Genomic DNA, 18,118 nt, shown 5'->3' with positions numbered 1-18,118 from the left:
ATTTAAATTCCAAATTATGTATATAATAATACTAATTAATGATATATTTTCATTAGGAAAAATAGCCATTGATTCTAATAAAACCAAAAGAACAATAGGCCAAAATAAAATAAACGTTGCATTAGATGTGATATAACTAAAATTATATATCATTTCACCAATATTTTCCACAGAAAGAAGAGGAACATAATAATAAATTCCAAAGTAGATAATGAAAATTATGGTTAATATAATATGTTTTGTTTCATTACATTTAAAATGTCCCTTATAATTATGAAGAATTATTCTAAATATTAAGAATAAAATAATATTAAACACATATAAACCCACAAATATCAAACTTCCTGTCTGTTCATTTTGACTAATTGCGTATAACACTGGTACGAGCGGAATTAGACCAAATGAGGTAAAATCTTCAACTAGACATTTTGCTTTTTGACTGGTTAGTTGATATGTTATAGCATAAATAATTGGGATCACTCCATTAAAAAAGACGTCAAAAACGGTGGAAGTAGTTACATTATCCATTATTATTATTATAATCTGAGTTGATGAAATGGATAATTATTAATTAATCAAAATTTCACTCTTATTTATCTCAAAATTATAATCACATCCTAAAATATCATTCTTAGAATGATACATGCATAGAAATTCCTTCTTACGTAGATCATATATATAATTTACTAAAAATAACCTTGAATAATATGCATGTATTAGTCCAAATGAAAAGCAAATTCTGATTGTAAAAAAAAAAAAACCATAACTTATCGCATAATAACTCTAATCAAAATATTAAAATAGCTAATTCCAAAAGAAAATTTTCCAATTTTAGAGGTTCAAAAAAAAAAGGGATTTTCATTAAACAATTTTTATTTTACAAATAAGTTGCTAAAACAGTCAAAAGTTAAAAATAAAACAAATAGTAAATTACCCAAATGATTTACCCCTTTAGTATCAAGTTTCAAGTTTTTTTTTTTTCGGACATAGTATTTATGCGAATTTTCCCGAGTACTGCACGGTGCTTGATAAACAATGTACAATGTATAACATGTATAACATGTATAACAACATCACACAAATGTAAAAACGTGCAAGCCTTTTTATTTGAATTGTTGTGTAACATAAACTCTGTGTGTCATACTCCGAATTCTAAGTAGAAACTTGGTAAATTTGGTAACAATTATGGATGGCGTAAACGTAAAAATATCTTATGGGGAAATTATTTAAAAGAGAAAATTATTATTGGCATTATTTGAATTGAATTTTGGGGCAAATATCATGTAATGAGTTAAACATGGATAAAAGAGATAAGTAAAAAATTATTAATAATGATTTTCACAAATTTTGTACCGAAATTATATATATGAATACGTAATATTTAAACATAACAAATAAGCATATCATTTAACTTTTCCAGAATAACAGGTTTTACTACACGTGAGTTCGGATTTGGTTCTTAATATGGATTTGAAGGCTCGTTATATAATTCCCTATAATTTTTCCGGAAAAGAACGTGACCCAAATACTAAATCGTACCGAGTGAAATAATGAACATCTTTCGTAGGGATTGAGGATCGTTCATATCGAAGCAATTGAGGATTCGATTAAGATCTAAGATTGTCAAAAGTATGCTCCTCCATAATTGTTCTATTTTACACGAAAAATAAAATATATGTTGGTCGTACAAAATAATAATCTAAAACCTTCATTTTTTTAGAAATTAATTATAAAATAACCTTACCCGGATTCCAATTGCCGTACCCACTCTGCTAATCATGAATGATTATACGCCTTATGAACATTTCTTAGTAATTAACCAGTTAAAGTAATATATGATAAATAAAATAAACCTGGTTTACAACCTGTGAGCTTTGTGTGAAATTTTTCGTGAAAAGTATCATAAATGGGTTCTGTTAAATGATCAAAGAAAATTATTGCGTATTTCTTACGCCTTTTTTTCTTTTCGAAGCTACGTACGTAATTGATTGTAATTGATTATATAATCATCAAGGTTTATATGTATAAGGCTTATATATATATATATATATATGTACGCGAAGTTATTTTTTCAACCAAAAAAAAAATTAAAATAATATATCATTGCAAGATTTCAGTTTGATCATGGAACAAAATAATTTAAAAGATCAATTTTCAGATCCTCAACCAAATTTTAATAACTACACGTTTCAATCGATTCCTGAACAAGCTTCGTACGTGAATCTTCCTTGTATGGCTCCCGCTCAGAATGTAACAATCGAACATCAACTAACATTCGGTCAAAATAATTTTATCGTAGATCAACAAAATCTTTATTACTTTTATTATCAACCACCAAATGATCATTGCAACTATCATATTTGTTGTAAAGAAATTTCACTTAACAAAGTTATTCAATTATTAAATGAATTCTCTGATGGTAATATTAACTCAAATCAATACGAATATATTTTTTTCTATAATCAACAAAGTAATGGTAAAATTTACCAGATTTTTTGTGAAATAGTAATACCTTCTTTAATCTTAAATAGAGTTATCTATGGCATTGAAATTTATCAGAATTTTGAGCATGAACGTTTACTTTTTACATTTAATCAAAAAGAAAATCTCAAATTTTATTTAACACAATATCTTAAGCCACTTCTTTATTAAATTAAATTAATATTACCTTATTGGATTCATGTACTATTATTGTTGTATAATGTTGTATAATAAACGTTTTTTCTGTATGGATTTTTGGTCTCACATATTGTATGTTTTCTAGCATAAGTTTTCACATGTAATAAATTAATAAATCCATTATTTGAAATATTTTGAAATGATCTTCAAAAATGTGCCACAACCTTTTTTTTTTTATAAAAAAAAAGTTTAAAAACTTAAAATGTTTATTTCATTGAAAAATAATGCGCATTTTCGCCCAATCTGCAGGTTACGCTTTTGTGGTGGCGTTGTGGCACATACTATGAAAAGAAAGTCTTTGAAAGGTAATCTTATAATCAGTTCGTTTCTGTACTCATTATCCATTATTTTGCTTAAAAAGGTAGGTTATTGCTGAAAATCATCAATTATTATTTTTCGTCTAACATGAATGGCATAAATTAAATTTTTCAAAAGTTTTTGGATTTCATAGATACTTTTTATTACATGTGTATAATGCATTTTCACGCAATTTTATTTTAGTTTCCTATTTCTATGATTTCTAAAATACTGCACCTAAAATAAATTGTTGCACGATGATTTAAAATGTCTTAATCATACTAACGTAATAAACACGCCTTTAATTGGCTTTCCCTTTCGACAGTAAAATTACAAAAATTACATAAAATTGGGAACTCGTGGAACATTTTCTTATAGTCAAGATCGGTTCCTTTATTTCCTTAATAAAGTCTAGCCGTGAATCTCTATTATCTTGTGTACTATTGTATCTGAGTAACGTTTTCATAATATAATAAATATTGTTTATTAATCTTTCAAAATAAGAAACATCGTCAGGACAACAATTTAAATTATTTAGTTTTGTCTTTATTTGCGGTTTCATCATCAATAACAAACCAACCAATAACTGGAGAAACAACTAATTCATCAGAATCTTCAAGTGATTTTTGTTGCGCACCTAAAAATCCTGAAACTAATTTTAAACAAAATCCAGTATCAGTCGTAAATGGAACTTCAACTCTTCCATCAGGAATATAATCTGGGTTAATCGTATCACGCTCTAATTTTTCTCCATCCATTCTATATGGATAAAGGGCCGTTGTCCACCCTGTAACCCAACTAGGACCTGAACCAAAACTATCTTTTGAAATTATTTTTGACCAAAATTCTTCATCAACGTTGCCTTTATAAGTTTCTACTAATTTCCATACAACAGGGTCCAACCTATCTAACCAAAAATCCATATCTAAGTCCAATTGACGTAATTGAATAACTTTTTCTTGCAATTTTATCCAATCTTCTAAAGTACCTTCAAGAGTAACTTTAGGAATTCCACAACGTGAATAACCTTTATATGTAAAATACTCTTTAAGCATATCCAAAAGAACTATTCTACTAGCAGTAAGAGAATTTTTTGTTGTTGTAGAAAAATCACATTCTAAAAGAGTTTTAATATCAATTTTTTCTACTGCTTCATCAGTTTTTACAACCAATCTGTTTATTGCTTCAGGCCAATCTCCTTCAAGACGAGAATTTTTACTAAATAAAATACCATCAATACAAATTGCTATCTCTTCTTTATCTTTATGTTTAACAAAACGATACCGAAATTTTTCTGCATTATAATTAATATGTTGACTAACTCCCTGTGCTATAGTTAACCAAATATCATCAGGTGTTAAGAGCAAATGTTGATGATTATTATAAGCATGATAAATTGCAGCAGCTAATCCATGAGAAGTCATTGTACGTTCCAACACGGATTGATTGTTTGTGGGAGTTTCATCGTAATCAACCGAAATGGCATGAACAATTCTATTGGGAAAATTTTGAGAAATACTATCTTTTATTGATATATGTTCTTTAAGATCATTTTCAAGGTTAATTTTTTTAGTGAGGATTTGAGTACTCATCTCGTTTGTATGAAGAGAATAAGTTGAATGAAGTTATAATTTTTTTTTTATAATAATGATTTTTAACTATGAAAATCTATCTTTTTTGGTTATTGTATATTCATTTTCGTTGTAAATCTGCACATATCGATATAAAAATCTAACCTTTTTTGCCATTACAAACGCCATATGTAAACATTACGTCAAATTGAAACCTATTTATTGGCAACAAATACATTTAGCATCGCATATACAAAAAACATTGATTACGCAATAAAGCTCGCTGGCTCACGCGAAGCAGAACATCCATGATACACAGTGTATTAATATTTTTAATTCTAACTAAGCAAAATAAATAAGAAAAAAAGAGATGAGTTAACAAATCACGTTAAAAAGACTAAAAAATAATCCCTAACATTTAACCTTTTGAGACGATCGATTTTCTTTGTTACGTGATAGTTCTAATACTTCTATGAATAGATTCTTGGAGATTTATAATCTCGTTCTTATCTGCTGATTAGTCTTATCCACTCGTAGCTTCTGCCTGGCTAGAAGATTTTATAGATCATTAGGTAACAGATGAAGGCTTAATCCACTTGTGATTTTTTTTTCTGAAGATTATTTGTGCTATCTTTGACGGACGTTTCTTAATAGGTATTATGTTGATAAATACAATGAGTCAAATTTTTGAATATGAGTTTTCTATCCATCTGTTATTCTATGTATAAAAGTGAGAATAGATAAGTATTGTATGAACCGCAATAACTTATTTGGATCAGATCAGCGTAGAAATGATTCCTGCAGTGATGTGCATGGTTGGAAGCTTCCAATCTTTCCAAAGGTGCTTCCAAATAGTGCTTCCAATCTTCCAAGAGCACATCACCAGAATTCTATAATAAAAATATTTTTTTCGTGCGTCGGTATTTAACGTGGTAAATTCTATGAAGAAATTATTTTTTTCTATACATTAAATTCTTGGTGTGACATAAATTATTATAAATAACTAAAAAAAACTTCAATCTTTTCTACAAAACTCTTGTGTGTAATTTTTATCAAAAAGTTTTTGTTAACACTTAACAATGAATGGTCATGATATGAATCGGTTATTCATGTCGCGATTGCCGCATCATACCAACATTAAGCACGCCTGTTCAATAACATAATATTCTTTAGCTTAGAAAATTTTAATAAGAACTTAGAAAAAAGACGTTTATATCGACTAAATCTAAATTTGTAGCGTAGCGACAAAGCCGTTATGCTGCAAATGATTTAGAATATTTTTAGTGGACAAAATTACGTTTGTTACACTTTACATAAATACGTGTTATTATTTTTTTCGGAACGTTTCGCCCTTTTGGTACATATATTTGAATTATTTTTATCTCATTATTCTTCACATTTTTAATCACTTTACCAAACCAAAAAGACAACCAAACTCCTTTTTTACCGCATAACTATATGTGGAATCAATTAAATCTAAATTTGTAGTGTAGCGACAAAGTCGTTATGCCGCAAACGATTTAATTTTTTAGTGGGCAAAATTACGTTTGTTACGTAATAATTTAATAAATTACAATATATTAGATTGTCAAATTATAAATATAAACCGAGAAATTGTTCGATATTCTTCCATTTTAAATTTTGTGAACTTGTTACATACAGTGTTAAGAAAAACATAATATAGTTATTTATAATTAGTACACTTTGCTGTAGTGGTGATGTAATTATTATTCAAAGCTGAATAAAGGCGTGAGGATGCATTCATAATTTCATATTCAAATGGATTTTCAACAATATTATTAAAATCTGGGAGTATAATTTTCCATTGTTCTAATCTTCTGTTAGAATTTTCAGTAACAACCACTTAAGCGGTAATTATGGTCCGTATAATGTAAATAGTGTTTCCATGATCCTACCCTATAAAAAATTTTATCCGTTATTTCTGTAAAAACTCCGTAAAAATGAGTCTTAAGCACAAACTGGGATGATATGTTCTAACCTAACATTAGGTGTTCAGTTATTATATTATGGGCTTTTATCGTTTTACAATTGTGATTCAAATTGAGTTAAAGGAACTCATTTCATATAAATATCTGCCACAAGAACTTTTTACTCAAATTTTTCAAATTTTTCAACTTTTTCGCAAGAAATTGTGAATACAAGTCAATTGCAGTAAATGATTGTCTAATTTAATTTTTATTATAACGAAAAAATAAAATCACAAAACAATTGAACTTTAAAAGAAATCATTTGTTTCATTAGTCTTTAACGACATTACATTTGGAGCTTCTTTTCAATAAAAAAAAATTTTTTTTTTCTTTTAAAATAATAAGCTTAAAACTTTTCCTTTGAAAATAATGCGTATTTTCTTTTTGTTCTCAGTAATTCATGATGATTTGTTTGATTAATACATAAAGCATTAGAGTAGTGATTTTGTGGCAATACTATAAAAGGCCAAGATCGTTATTATATTTTCCTTAATAAAGAGTTGAAATTAATCACTCGAGTAAAATCTTCATAATCTCATATACTTTAGTTATATTGTTGTACAAATATTAAACAAGAGTTAACAACTAAAAATTCAGTGTAATAAATGTAATACTTCATAATAAATAATATTACTTTTTTAATTTTATCAAAATAAGAAACATGTTTCTAAAATTATTTGATTTCTTCATTTTCATCCTTGATATTAACTTTATATAGGCAACTTTGGGAGTTCTAGGACAAAATTCCTAATAGGGTATAAAAATAGTGGTCTCTTTCCGGTATACAAAATTTACGGAATATATATTGAAAACCAAATAAGTTGTGAAGTCCAGGAACTATATCATGAATCCTATATAGAATTCAAGCTTAAAATCGAGCTGGGCTAAATTCTCTGCTATCAAAAATTTCTGGTATTAAATTGACTTGGAATTAAGCCTAGGATAAGGAATAAAAATATTTCATATAGCCTTTCTAGCCGATTTTTTAATCCCATCTAATATAACGAAAAATGTATGTTATGTTGCTTGCCTTAGAAATGAGCAAAGAGCACCGAGGACCGAAGTGTCCGAGTGTGCTCTTTGTAAGTCTTGCTTTGCAAGCTTAAAATGCATACTAATTTTAGAGGTTATTCATAGACGCTAGCAAAATCAAAATTTTGATACCCACCCGCAAGGTGGGTACCGCCAAAATTTTGTATGTTAACAATAAAGTTTAGTAATTATAGCTCATGTTCACGTATAACGTAATTTTTTGCTATAAAAGAAACCATTCTAGAGCAGAATCATTTACATAAACATAATGTTACTAAGTCTATTTACATGAGTTAGGACAAAAAAATAGGTACTATGGTACCAAAATTTTCGAATTTTCGAATATATAGGGGTAATAGGTACCAAAATTCTGCCAAAATTTTGATAGGCTATTTCTCATTTATTAGTGCCCTAGAACGCAACCTGTGATAGTACTGGGAGACGTAAAACCCTTTTATATGAGCTGGACAACGACCAGAAACTGATCTTGTAAGCCTTCCACATTCACTAAATGGTTTATGATGCTCATCAGCTGATTTTTGAGCATATTTCCAATGAATAGAACACCCCTCTTCACGCATACAAGATCTCCCACAAATCTCACCAGAGTAAACGGGGTCCAAGAACTGAAGTTATATATAAACTAACCAGTATTTTTTTGTTCCAGTACCCACTACCCACCACAGAACACGAGCAAATTGAGTGTATTAATTATTATTAATAGCATCACGGAATCAGTGAATCGGCGCATAATATTAAATTTAAATAAGGATGATTTTTTTTTACACAAGATTATGGTAAATGGTGTAAATCAACATTAGAATAATGAATGAAAATAAATTGTTTCACCAGATGTATTGTCTTAAAATTTATTATAATTTTATAATATAAATATAAAAACAAATATGATACTAAAAAAATCAATGCAACGCTCGCATTATTTTCACGTGACTAACAAATAATCGCACGGTTATATTTATTTAAATAATCAAAATCAATGAAATAGAATAAATTCTGCATAACACGGGCCATTTGTCAGGATTTCTTACTATTCGGGATTTTGGCCCGAGATTTTGTATGGATCCCATCATGGATGTAACACATCGTGGAGATTTTCGCGGACATATTCTGTTTTTTGTTTAAGAGTAAATTTTTTTTTTCTCACTACTAACGTACTCATGCCACATTTATATATATTTTTAATTTTCAACATTTCCACAGCCAACTTCTCAATTCTTTGATACCCAATTCTCAACATTAAACAAAAAGCCAGAAAAAATATTCTTTTGTTCCACATCATGGGATGGAAGATAAAATTTTTTTTTCATAATTCCATATTTACAACATGTATATCATTTTGAAATAAAGGACCAATATTATATACATTACGTCATCTGAATAAATGAACGAGCACAAAAAGATATTATATGATAGTAGCTGCGGTCTAAGGAGGTCATTATTATATTGTGGTTTCTAAAATTAGTCACTGGGGCTTATCGATTAGATTAAATATGTTAAATCAATCTTTTTTTTTTCGACACGTAATAAATTCATTTGTAAAAAAGAGTTTTTTTTTTCACAAGTAAATTTATATTAATTTATTTATTTTTTATTAATTAATATTATTAATTATTAGGTTATTCCTTAAACGTACAAGCCCTATAAAAAAAGAATGTCCGGAAATTGTAGCTGAAAACGTCCGGAAAATGTTTATTTGTCTGGAATATGTCCGGAATATTGCAATATTCCGGACGTTGGAAAATTTCCATTTTCCGGAAAATGTCCAGAAAATGTCTAGGAGGGTTCAGACTCAGCGTCCAGAAAGTGTCCGGAATATTGCAATTTTCTGGACGTTTTCCGGACACACGGACATTTTCCGGATGTTTTTAGCTACAATTTCCGGACATTTTTTTTTTACAGGGAAGTAGATCGCAATTTTGGATGATTTTAAAAAATTTTTTTTTGATAAAACTGCAGCTCATTGGGAACTTCACGGAGAACATATGTAAAAACAAATAACTATTACTTAAATAACATTTGACAAATAAGATAAAATAGGGAAAAATGTAGGACTTGTTTTATATCCTACGATAATTACTATTATAAGTGCAAATTCTCGATGACACAACGTGAAGCTATTCGCAACATGAATTTTATCGCCTATGACATGATTATGACTATCGGTCATAAGTACATATGATTATGATCATTTAAAATTTCTATATGACCTGGTCATTGTCCATCACTGTTCATAACGCATTTCTTTGCATTTGGTAGTTCATTTATCTAATTTTGATTCACAGGCTAATAAACTAATATGAAAATTTTTCCATTTAATTTTATTAACATAGGTTTTTCGATTTACCAAATTCATAATTACAATTAACACCTATTCATTTTACCGACGATCATTTCACCGAATTTACACACTATATAGGTTTTTTTTTGTCGTTGTATTTGGAAAATTTTCTGTAGATCATTTAGCCAATTACAGCAAAATTCGAAATATAGCGGGTTGTCGGGTACTCGGATTACTCGGCTGGTCGGCTGGTCGGGTTATTAGAAAAGATATATAACACGTGAAACATATATATTTATGATGGCTATTATATGTTCACGGGTATACTTTAATTAAATTATAATTACATTATATAGCATACTTTATACTACGCTAATAACCCGACTAGCTGAGTAACCCGAGTACCCGACAATTCTGACAATGAAAATTTTCTATATTTCGAATTTTGCAATGATCAACAAGTCAAAATGCATGATAATTCAAATTATTATTACAAGGTGAAAATTGGCTAAATAAGGAGTAATTGTACAGCATTTTGATACACGTCGAATTCTTTCATTCATCGGTTTTTACAGCTGATTTCAAAAAAGTCAGGACACATGGCAAATTTTAAAGAACTCAGAAATATTCGGTAAAATTTACTAAGTGTCCCATACATTATGAAATCAGCTGTAAAGTGGTCTTGTTTAAAAAAGGTCCTATTCAATCCGTGCACAAAAACGCACAAAAAAAAAAAATATCTTTGTTTTAATTACAATCATTTTAAATTAAGAACCGCTTAACGTTTCTCTCTCTCCCTTTTTTTTGATAATATGTGAATCATTCCATTTTATATATCGGAAATATATTCATACAACGATATTTTTTTTTCAAAAAAAATTCTTTGTGTATCATTGTAAAAAAAGGAGAATGAAATCATGACATTATTTTAAATAATTCCTTATGGTTCCATCCTATTGAATGACAAAATCACCATATTTGGTTGATGCGTAAGCGCATCACAAATTTCCCTTCATTATATATAGAGGCAGAGAACAGGATTTAACTTAAAAATATCCAAATAACAAATATCTCAAATATATCCAAATAACAAATATCTCAAATATTTCTAAATAACATTACACCAATAACAATATTTTACAATGAAATCATCTTTCTGGATTATCGTTCTTATTTGTGTTATCAGCAGTAGCCTGGCAGTTCATGCATCGCCCCTCGTGAAGCGCTGTACTCCTGGTAGCCAATTTGGGGATTGCCCTAAAGTCGTCGAGAAACGCTGTACTCCTGGTAGCCCATTTGGGGATTGTCCTTAAGAACCTCATCAATGTTCCTCCCCGATGTTAGTCTTTCTTTCATGAGATTTATATCCCTTTTTTCGTATTTCCAGTCTTTGAATTTCTTGAAAATAATCTGTTTCATTAGTAGTTTAATTTATTAGTAGTTTTTAATTTATTAATTATCAATTGTAATTCTTAATTATAGTACTAGTTGCATTCATTTTATCAAACCAACTTCAAATATATCATGTTTTCACTTTTGTTTAAAAAAGTATTTCACTTTTCTTTTACCTTAATTTGTTTATCCATAATGGATGAATAATTATTTTTTATTCATATAACAATTGTAACATTGATAAATTCATAATTTTTCATGTATTACATAGTTGCTTGAATTATTTCGTTAAATAAAAGTATTGATATATTATGATATAATAATTTTGCCATATCTCAGCGTCTGCTATCACTTTTCCTGCCAGATAAAATCACATGATTCGGGTCGTGTTTCGCATTAATCCATATTACAATAATATGTAATGAACGATACTATAATTAAAGAAAGAAATTTTATGAGCAAAATTTCATGATCGTCAATACTCATGTTAATTTTGTTTTATAATTCTGGCCAAATTTTATAATTCTGGCCCAAGTTATATGCAATTATATATATTATATCAAATATTGGTATTTATAATTTACTTATAATGTGATTAATTTATAAAATAATTTTTTGGATTTTTGAACTTCCTTTATAATTCTTATATTAAAAAAAAAATATCAAAATGACCGTGTATATATTATCACAAATATATGAATATATATATTGATAAAACGGATAAAAAATAAATTTTATTCCGCAAATTTCAGTGTAACTCGAGATATTAAAAACCTTTCAAAAAGTAAATAAACATCCCAAAATAAAAAAAACGTAAAAAAAATCGATAATAAGAATTATACTCCAAATCCTTTCCTTAATCATAATAAATTAAAATTCCGTTTATTCAATGTTTATAGAAGATGGATCGACTATTTACTAAACAGTCTTTCAAATTAAGTAACACAATCTGCAAATATCTTAACATAAATGAAATTTTTTAATTTCTTATCTGATTAAGCTCATTAAAAGTTATCATTAAAATCTAAACTTTAATAAAGAACAATGAACAATGAATCATAAAAAGAAAACTAGTCAAAGTGAATTTTATCAACCAAATCAGGTTAAATAAACTTTTACGCCTGTTATCTTTTTTCTTTTTAATAATATATAAAGAACCCAACTACCCAAGTTAGAATTCCCGTTTCATTTTTTTTTTTTTTTTCAAAAAAAAACTTCATATCAATATGAACCCAAATTATCCAAATTATCAATTTTCTAATTCTGAAAATCAACAACTTAATTTTAATCAAAATATTATGGGAACTTCTTCACACATGGATATTTCTTCTGCGCAACATAATAATAATAATAATCAACAATATACCACGCAAGTTAATACAACATTTAATTCTTCTATTTCACCTATCATGCAAAATAATTTTATCATCGATCAACAAAAGCTCCATCCTTCTACATTTTTTTATCAACCACCAAATGATCCTTGCAATTATCATATTAATTGTAAAGAAATTTCAATTGATACAGTTATCCAATTATTAAATGAATTTAACGGTAATACAAATGATGACAAAAATGAGTATATTTTCCATTATCAACAATTATTCAATAATCGAATTTATCAGGTATCTTGTGAAATTGTCTCTTCTTTAACTTTGAATAAATTTATTTATGGAATTGAAATTGATCAAAATTTTGTTCAAAATTTATCTTTTACTCCTAATCAAAAAGAAAATCTTAAATATTATTTAACGCAACATTTAAGTCAATATTTATTAAATTAGAATTATTATTTAATATGTAAAACACTATATTACAAATATATAATAAAATAATAACTATTAAATTACATTATACATGTATTAAATATAAATTACATATTGCAAGTTTATACATTCAAGTATGTTTTAATATGTAAAAAGTTGTAAATTATCAACGGCATTAGTTTATGGAATTTATTAAATTTTTATTGAACCATACGAAACTCTATTATAAATCACATGAATTAATATGATCTAACTTTTTAAATACAAATCGGACTCAACTTATAGGAAAGCATACAGATGTTTGGATAATAATTTGTTTTTTTTTAGAAATACCCAATAAATCCAATATGAACTATCAAACTAGTCAACCAAGATCGTCAAACTTCACAGTTACCAATTCCTATATTAATGATATTAAAGAATTCAGCACTAATGCACAAGAATTATATTTTCCAAATGAAAAAATCGTTAATTAATTGGTTACGTACATGACCAGGTTTAATTATCAAAGCTCAAAGTTTGCCTACAACTTATTTATATTACCAGTTACTGTATGTATTATTTAATTACAAATCATTATTTCCAAAATTTTATATTATTTTATTAGTTTAGAGCTGACGAAATTATGCAAATGAATTGGAACAGAATTATCTTCAGATAATAATTAATAAACGTATTTACATTATAAAACTCACCAATTTATAATTTTATAAAAGCATTACTATCATACTATTCCATATTATTTACTTGAAAATTTTAATTATTGAGATTGATATAATAAATGCACTTTATTTCCATATTCGCCCATTTTACCGACACTTGTTTCACTAATATAAAATATACCGACGTCATTTTGCCTACTTGCCATTTCACCAACATAACATTTTTCCGAAATCTTTTTTTTTGCCGACATGAAATTTTGCCTGCTTGTGATCCATTTTATAGTATTAATATAAAGAAAGCAATGAATATATAAATTTTTTTGTTTCTAGATTCTAAACATTCTATTAAAAAAAATTAAATGGAAAATAGATTACAAAAGAATAAGTTGATTGGTGCTATATAATCTTGCATTATCAATGCATTTCGTAATCAGTTTGTTGAACTTCTTTTAACGCACTTGAAATAACTTGAAATTAAGGGCAGTAAGGAGTGAGGCGCAGCTAATAAATTTTCAGTGAAATGGCAAATCGGGTAATTTTACATGCACCGACAATCTTTTTGAAATCCTAATCCACTTATAAGATGATTCTTTTATCGTAAATAGAAACAAGTGAATTGTTTACTTATAATAATTTATTGTACATTTGAAATTTTTTTAATTTGATTACATTAAGCAATAAATTAATATAAATATTCATTTTAGCATGTACATTTGTACTTGTACATCAAAATAGGATAAAGTTAAGACTTTAGTAGTACTTTAGTTTATCAAGAAAAAAATAACTGTTGCATTATATATAAAAGTCAACAAATATAGATTAAATACAATTAGCTATTAAAATAAGTATAAAAAATTTTACATTATCATTGGAAATAGTTTTATATTATTATTTTGATAATTTATATTTCATAATTGGTTAAGTTATAAAAAAAGATTTATTTAAATTACAAACTAAGAAACTTGTAAAATATTTACTACTCTAATCTTAGTGTTTTAAATAATGTATAATAAAAAAAGTGAATATAAATATATAAGCTAAAAAAAAAGAATTATTTAAATTACAAAACTAAGAAACTTGTAAAAAATTTTACTACTCTATCCTTAGTGTTTAAATAAATTTAACAAGAATAAAATAAAAACCAATTTCTTTTGAATGTTGAAATATCAAATATCACTTAATAAAAACTATAAATTTTTTAAAAACAAACAATGATTGGTTAATTTTCATCTATTTTAATATCTAAATAATTAAATATTAAATAAAATTAATTTCACATAAATAATTTGCAAGATTAATTCTTTTATATATCATAGTACATACCCAATGTCCCTAAATCCTTAATTATATAACCATCCAAATCTTCACTTACTAGCATTTCATTTGTTTTTACACTAGCTTGTGAATCTTCATTTTCAAGAATTTCATTCAATTTTTTGCTAGTAAAACCAAATAAGCGACTTGTATAACATGCTTGTGGATGTGATGTAGTAACAAGATTGTTATACCGCCCAATTGGTGCATTTATAAATTCCATAATATTGCTTTTTAATTCTTCATTAATTTCATCATTATCAGGATGGAAAATCCATTTATCAATAATTTGTAATACTTCTCCAGAAGATGGTCTTTTTGATGAATCTTCATTCCAACATTCTTTCATTAAATCTACATAACATTGTGGAGTATTTTCAATAATTTCAGGACGTTCACCTTTACAAATACTCAAACAAAGTTGAATATCATGTGCTCTATTATTAAATGGTGGTACCCCGGATGTAAGTTCCCACATAATCATAGAAAAACTATATATATCACTAGCTGGCGTATAAGATTTGCCTCTTAAAACTTCAGGAGCCATAAATGGCATTACACCACAAATATCATCCCCATACAAAAACGATTTTACAGGTTGACATAATCCTAAATCACTAATATAAATTTTACCCTCATTATGATTTAAAATATTACCATCATGAAAATCACAATGAATAAGATTTTTTCCATGTATCTCACTAAGTCCAGAAATAATTTCGCACAACATAAGTAATTTTTGATTCCATTTCTTTTTGACTATTCTTGTTAAATTTTCTCTTAAATTACCTTTATTTGCATAATCCATTACTACCATATATTTTGAAATATTTGGATCTGCTGTAAATCCATACATAAATATAATTTCGTATGAATCTAAAACACTTGTATGATATTCCCACTATAAAAAATAATAATAATTTATTAATATAAATAAATTTTAATTTAAATTAAAAATAGAAAATAATATACTATCATACTTCTTTTAAAAATTCATTTAAATTTTCATTTAAATTCTTGTGACATTTAAGAATTACTTTTTTAACATTATCATTATTTAACCAAGTAGCTTTATATATAGTACCAAATCCTCCTTCATTAAGATATTCAACATTTTTAAATTTGTTATAAGGAATCCATCTTAATTTTTTTTTAAGAATAAAATCATCTATAATTGTATTTCCACTTTTCCCAAATCTATAAATTTAAATAATTAAAAAAATTATATTATAGATATTATAGATTGTATAATAATTTACAGAAAACAAATTATTACTTACTCTAAAATTTAAATAGGAATTTAATGTAATATAATATAAGTCTTAATTTTTGGATAAATACATATAATAACCTATAATTTACAACTTACCAACTAAAGTAACAGATATTTTTCAGATGAAAGAATTCAGTTAACAAATAAATATTATATAAAATATATAATGATAGAGATACTTACAAGCTAGATTGTAAATAATTTTATAACAAAGAAATTAGTTAATTTAAATTATATGTAAATATTATAACAATAAGTAATAATAGAATTAAATAAATAACTTATAACTTACAATCTATTTAAATAAAGAAATTAGATAGTTTAAATTATATGTAAATATTATAACAATAAGTAATAATAGAATTAAATAAATAACTTACCATCTACGAAATAATTTTTAAATAAAGAAATTAGATAGTTTAAATTATATGTAAATATTATAACAATAAGTAATAATAGAATTAAATAAATAACTTACCATCTACGAAATAATTTTTAAATAAAGAAATTAGATGGTTTAAATTATATGTAAATATTATAACAATAAGTAATAATAGAATTAAATAAATAACTTATGACTTACAATCTATTAAATAAATAAAGAAATTAGATAGTTTAAATTATATGTAAATATTATAACAATAAGTAATAATAGAATTAAATAAATAACTTATAACTTACAATCTATTTAAATAAAGAAATTAGATAGTTTAAATTATATGTAAATATTATAACAATAAGTAATAATAGAATTAAATAAATAACTTATGACTTACAATCTATTAAATAAATAAAGAAATTAGATAGTTTAAATTATATGTAAATATTATAACAATAAGTAATAATAGAATTAAATAAATAACTTACTCCCTATATTATTTAATAATTTTTTAAATAAAGAAATTAGATAGTTTAAATTATATGTAAATATTATAACAATAAGTAATAATAGAATTAAATAAATAACTTACTCCCTATATTATTTAATAATTTTTTAAATAAAGAAATTAGATAGTTTAAATTATATGTAAATATTATAACAATAAGTAATAATAGAATTAAATAAATAACTTACTCCCTATATTATTTAATAATTTTTTAAATAAAGAAATTAGATAGTTTAAATTATATGTAAATATTATAACAATAAGTAATAATAGAATTAAATAAATAACTTACTCCCTATATTATTTAATAATTTTTTAAATAAAGAAATTAGATAGTTTAAATTATATGTAAATATTATAACAATAAGTAATAATAGAATTAAATAAATAACTTATAACTTACAACCTATTTAAATAAAGAAATTAGATAGTTTAAATTATATGTAAATATTATAACAATAAGTAATAATAGAATTAAATAAATAACTTACGATCTACGAAATAATTTTTTAAATAAAGAAATTAGATAGTTTAAATTATATGTAAATATTATAACAATAAGTAATAATAGAATTAAATAAATAACTTACCATCTACGAAATAATTTTTTAAATAAAGAAATTAGATAGTTTAAATTATATGTAAATATTATAACAATAAGTAATAATAGAATTAAATAAATAACTTACTCCCTATATTATTTAATAATTTTTTAAATAAAGAAATTAGATAGTTTAAATTATATGTAAATATTATAACAATAAGTAATAATAGAATTAAATAAATAACTTATAACTTACAATCTATTTAAATAAAGAAATTAGATAGTTTAAATTATATGTAAATATTATAACAATAAGTAATAATAGAATTAAATAAATAATTTATAACTTACCAACTAAAATAAATTACAAAATAATTTTTTAAATGAAGAAATTAGATAGTTTAAATTATATAA

General features: G+C 25.4%; 5 protein-coding genes across 5 annotated transcripts; 2 read left to right on the top strand and 3 right to left on the bottom strand.

Annotated features, from left to right (window-relative positions):
• Positions 1 to 121: 121 nt before the first annotated feature.
• On the bottom strand, positions 122 to 528 carry OCT59_014097 (uncharacterized protein; the record flags this gene model as incomplete). Its single annotated transcript, XM_066141949.1, has 2 exons — positions 122 to 136; positions 331 to 528. The coding sequence occupies 2 exons, from the start codon at positions 526 to 528 to the stop codon at positions 122 to 124; spliced, it is 213 nt and encodes a 70-aa protein (XP_066002027.1).
• Positions 529 to 2,110: 1,582 nt separating this feature from the next.
• OCT59_014096 (uncharacterized protein) lies at positions 2,111 to 2,746 on the top strand. The gene has a single exon (XM_025332718.2). The coding sequence runs from the start codon at positions 2,125 to 2,127 to the stop codon at positions 2,650 to 2,652; it is 528 nt and encodes a 175-aa protein (XP_025168207.1). The 5' UTR covers positions 2,111 to 2,124; the 3' UTR covers positions 2,653 to 2,746.
• Positions 2,747 to 3,481: 735 nt separating this feature from the next.
• Positions 3,482 to 4,580, bottom strand: OCT59_014095 (uncharacterized protein). Its single transcript, XM_025308791.2, has one exon. It carries the CDS (start codon positions 4,566 to 4,568, stop codon positions 3,507 to 3,509), a length of 1,062 nt encoding a protein of 353 aa, XP_025168208.2. The 5' UTR covers positions 4,569 to 4,580; the 3' UTR covers positions 3,482 to 3,506.
• A 7,904-nt stretch (positions 4,581 to 12,484) lies between these two features.
• Positions 12,485 to 13,042, top strand: OCT59_014094 (uncharacterized protein; the record flags this gene model as incomplete). The annotated part of the gene is made up of 1 exon (XM_025328102.1): positions 12,485 to 13,042. One exon carries the CDS (start codon positions 12,485 to 12,487, stop codon positions 13,040 to 13,042), a length of 558 nt encoding a protein of 185 aa, XP_025168209.1.
• Positions 13,043 to 14,905: 1,863 nt separating this feature from the next.
• Positions 14,906 to 16,114, bottom strand: OCT59_014093 (uncharacterized protein; the record flags this gene model as incomplete). Its single annotated transcript, XM_066141948.1, has 4 exons — positions 14,906 to 14,928; positions 15,010 to 15,399; positions 15,790 to 15,901; positions 16,085 to 16,114. The coding sequence occupies 4 exons, from the start codon at positions 16,112 to 16,114 to the stop codon at positions 14,906 to 14,908; spliced, it is 555 nt and encodes a 184-aa protein (XP_066002026.1).
• Positions 16,115 to 18,118: the final 2,004 nt, after the last annotated feature.

This window comes from Rhizophagus irregularis, chromosome 21, assembly GCF_026210795.1.
Source record: "Rhizophagus irregularis chromosome 21, complete sequence".
NCBI lineage: Eukaryota > Fungi > Glomeromycota > Glomeromycetes > Glomerales > Glomeraceae > Rhizophagus > Rhizophagus irregularis.
Note: the sequence above shows the minus strand (reverse complement) of the source record. Positions and strands in the feature narration are given on the sequence as shown.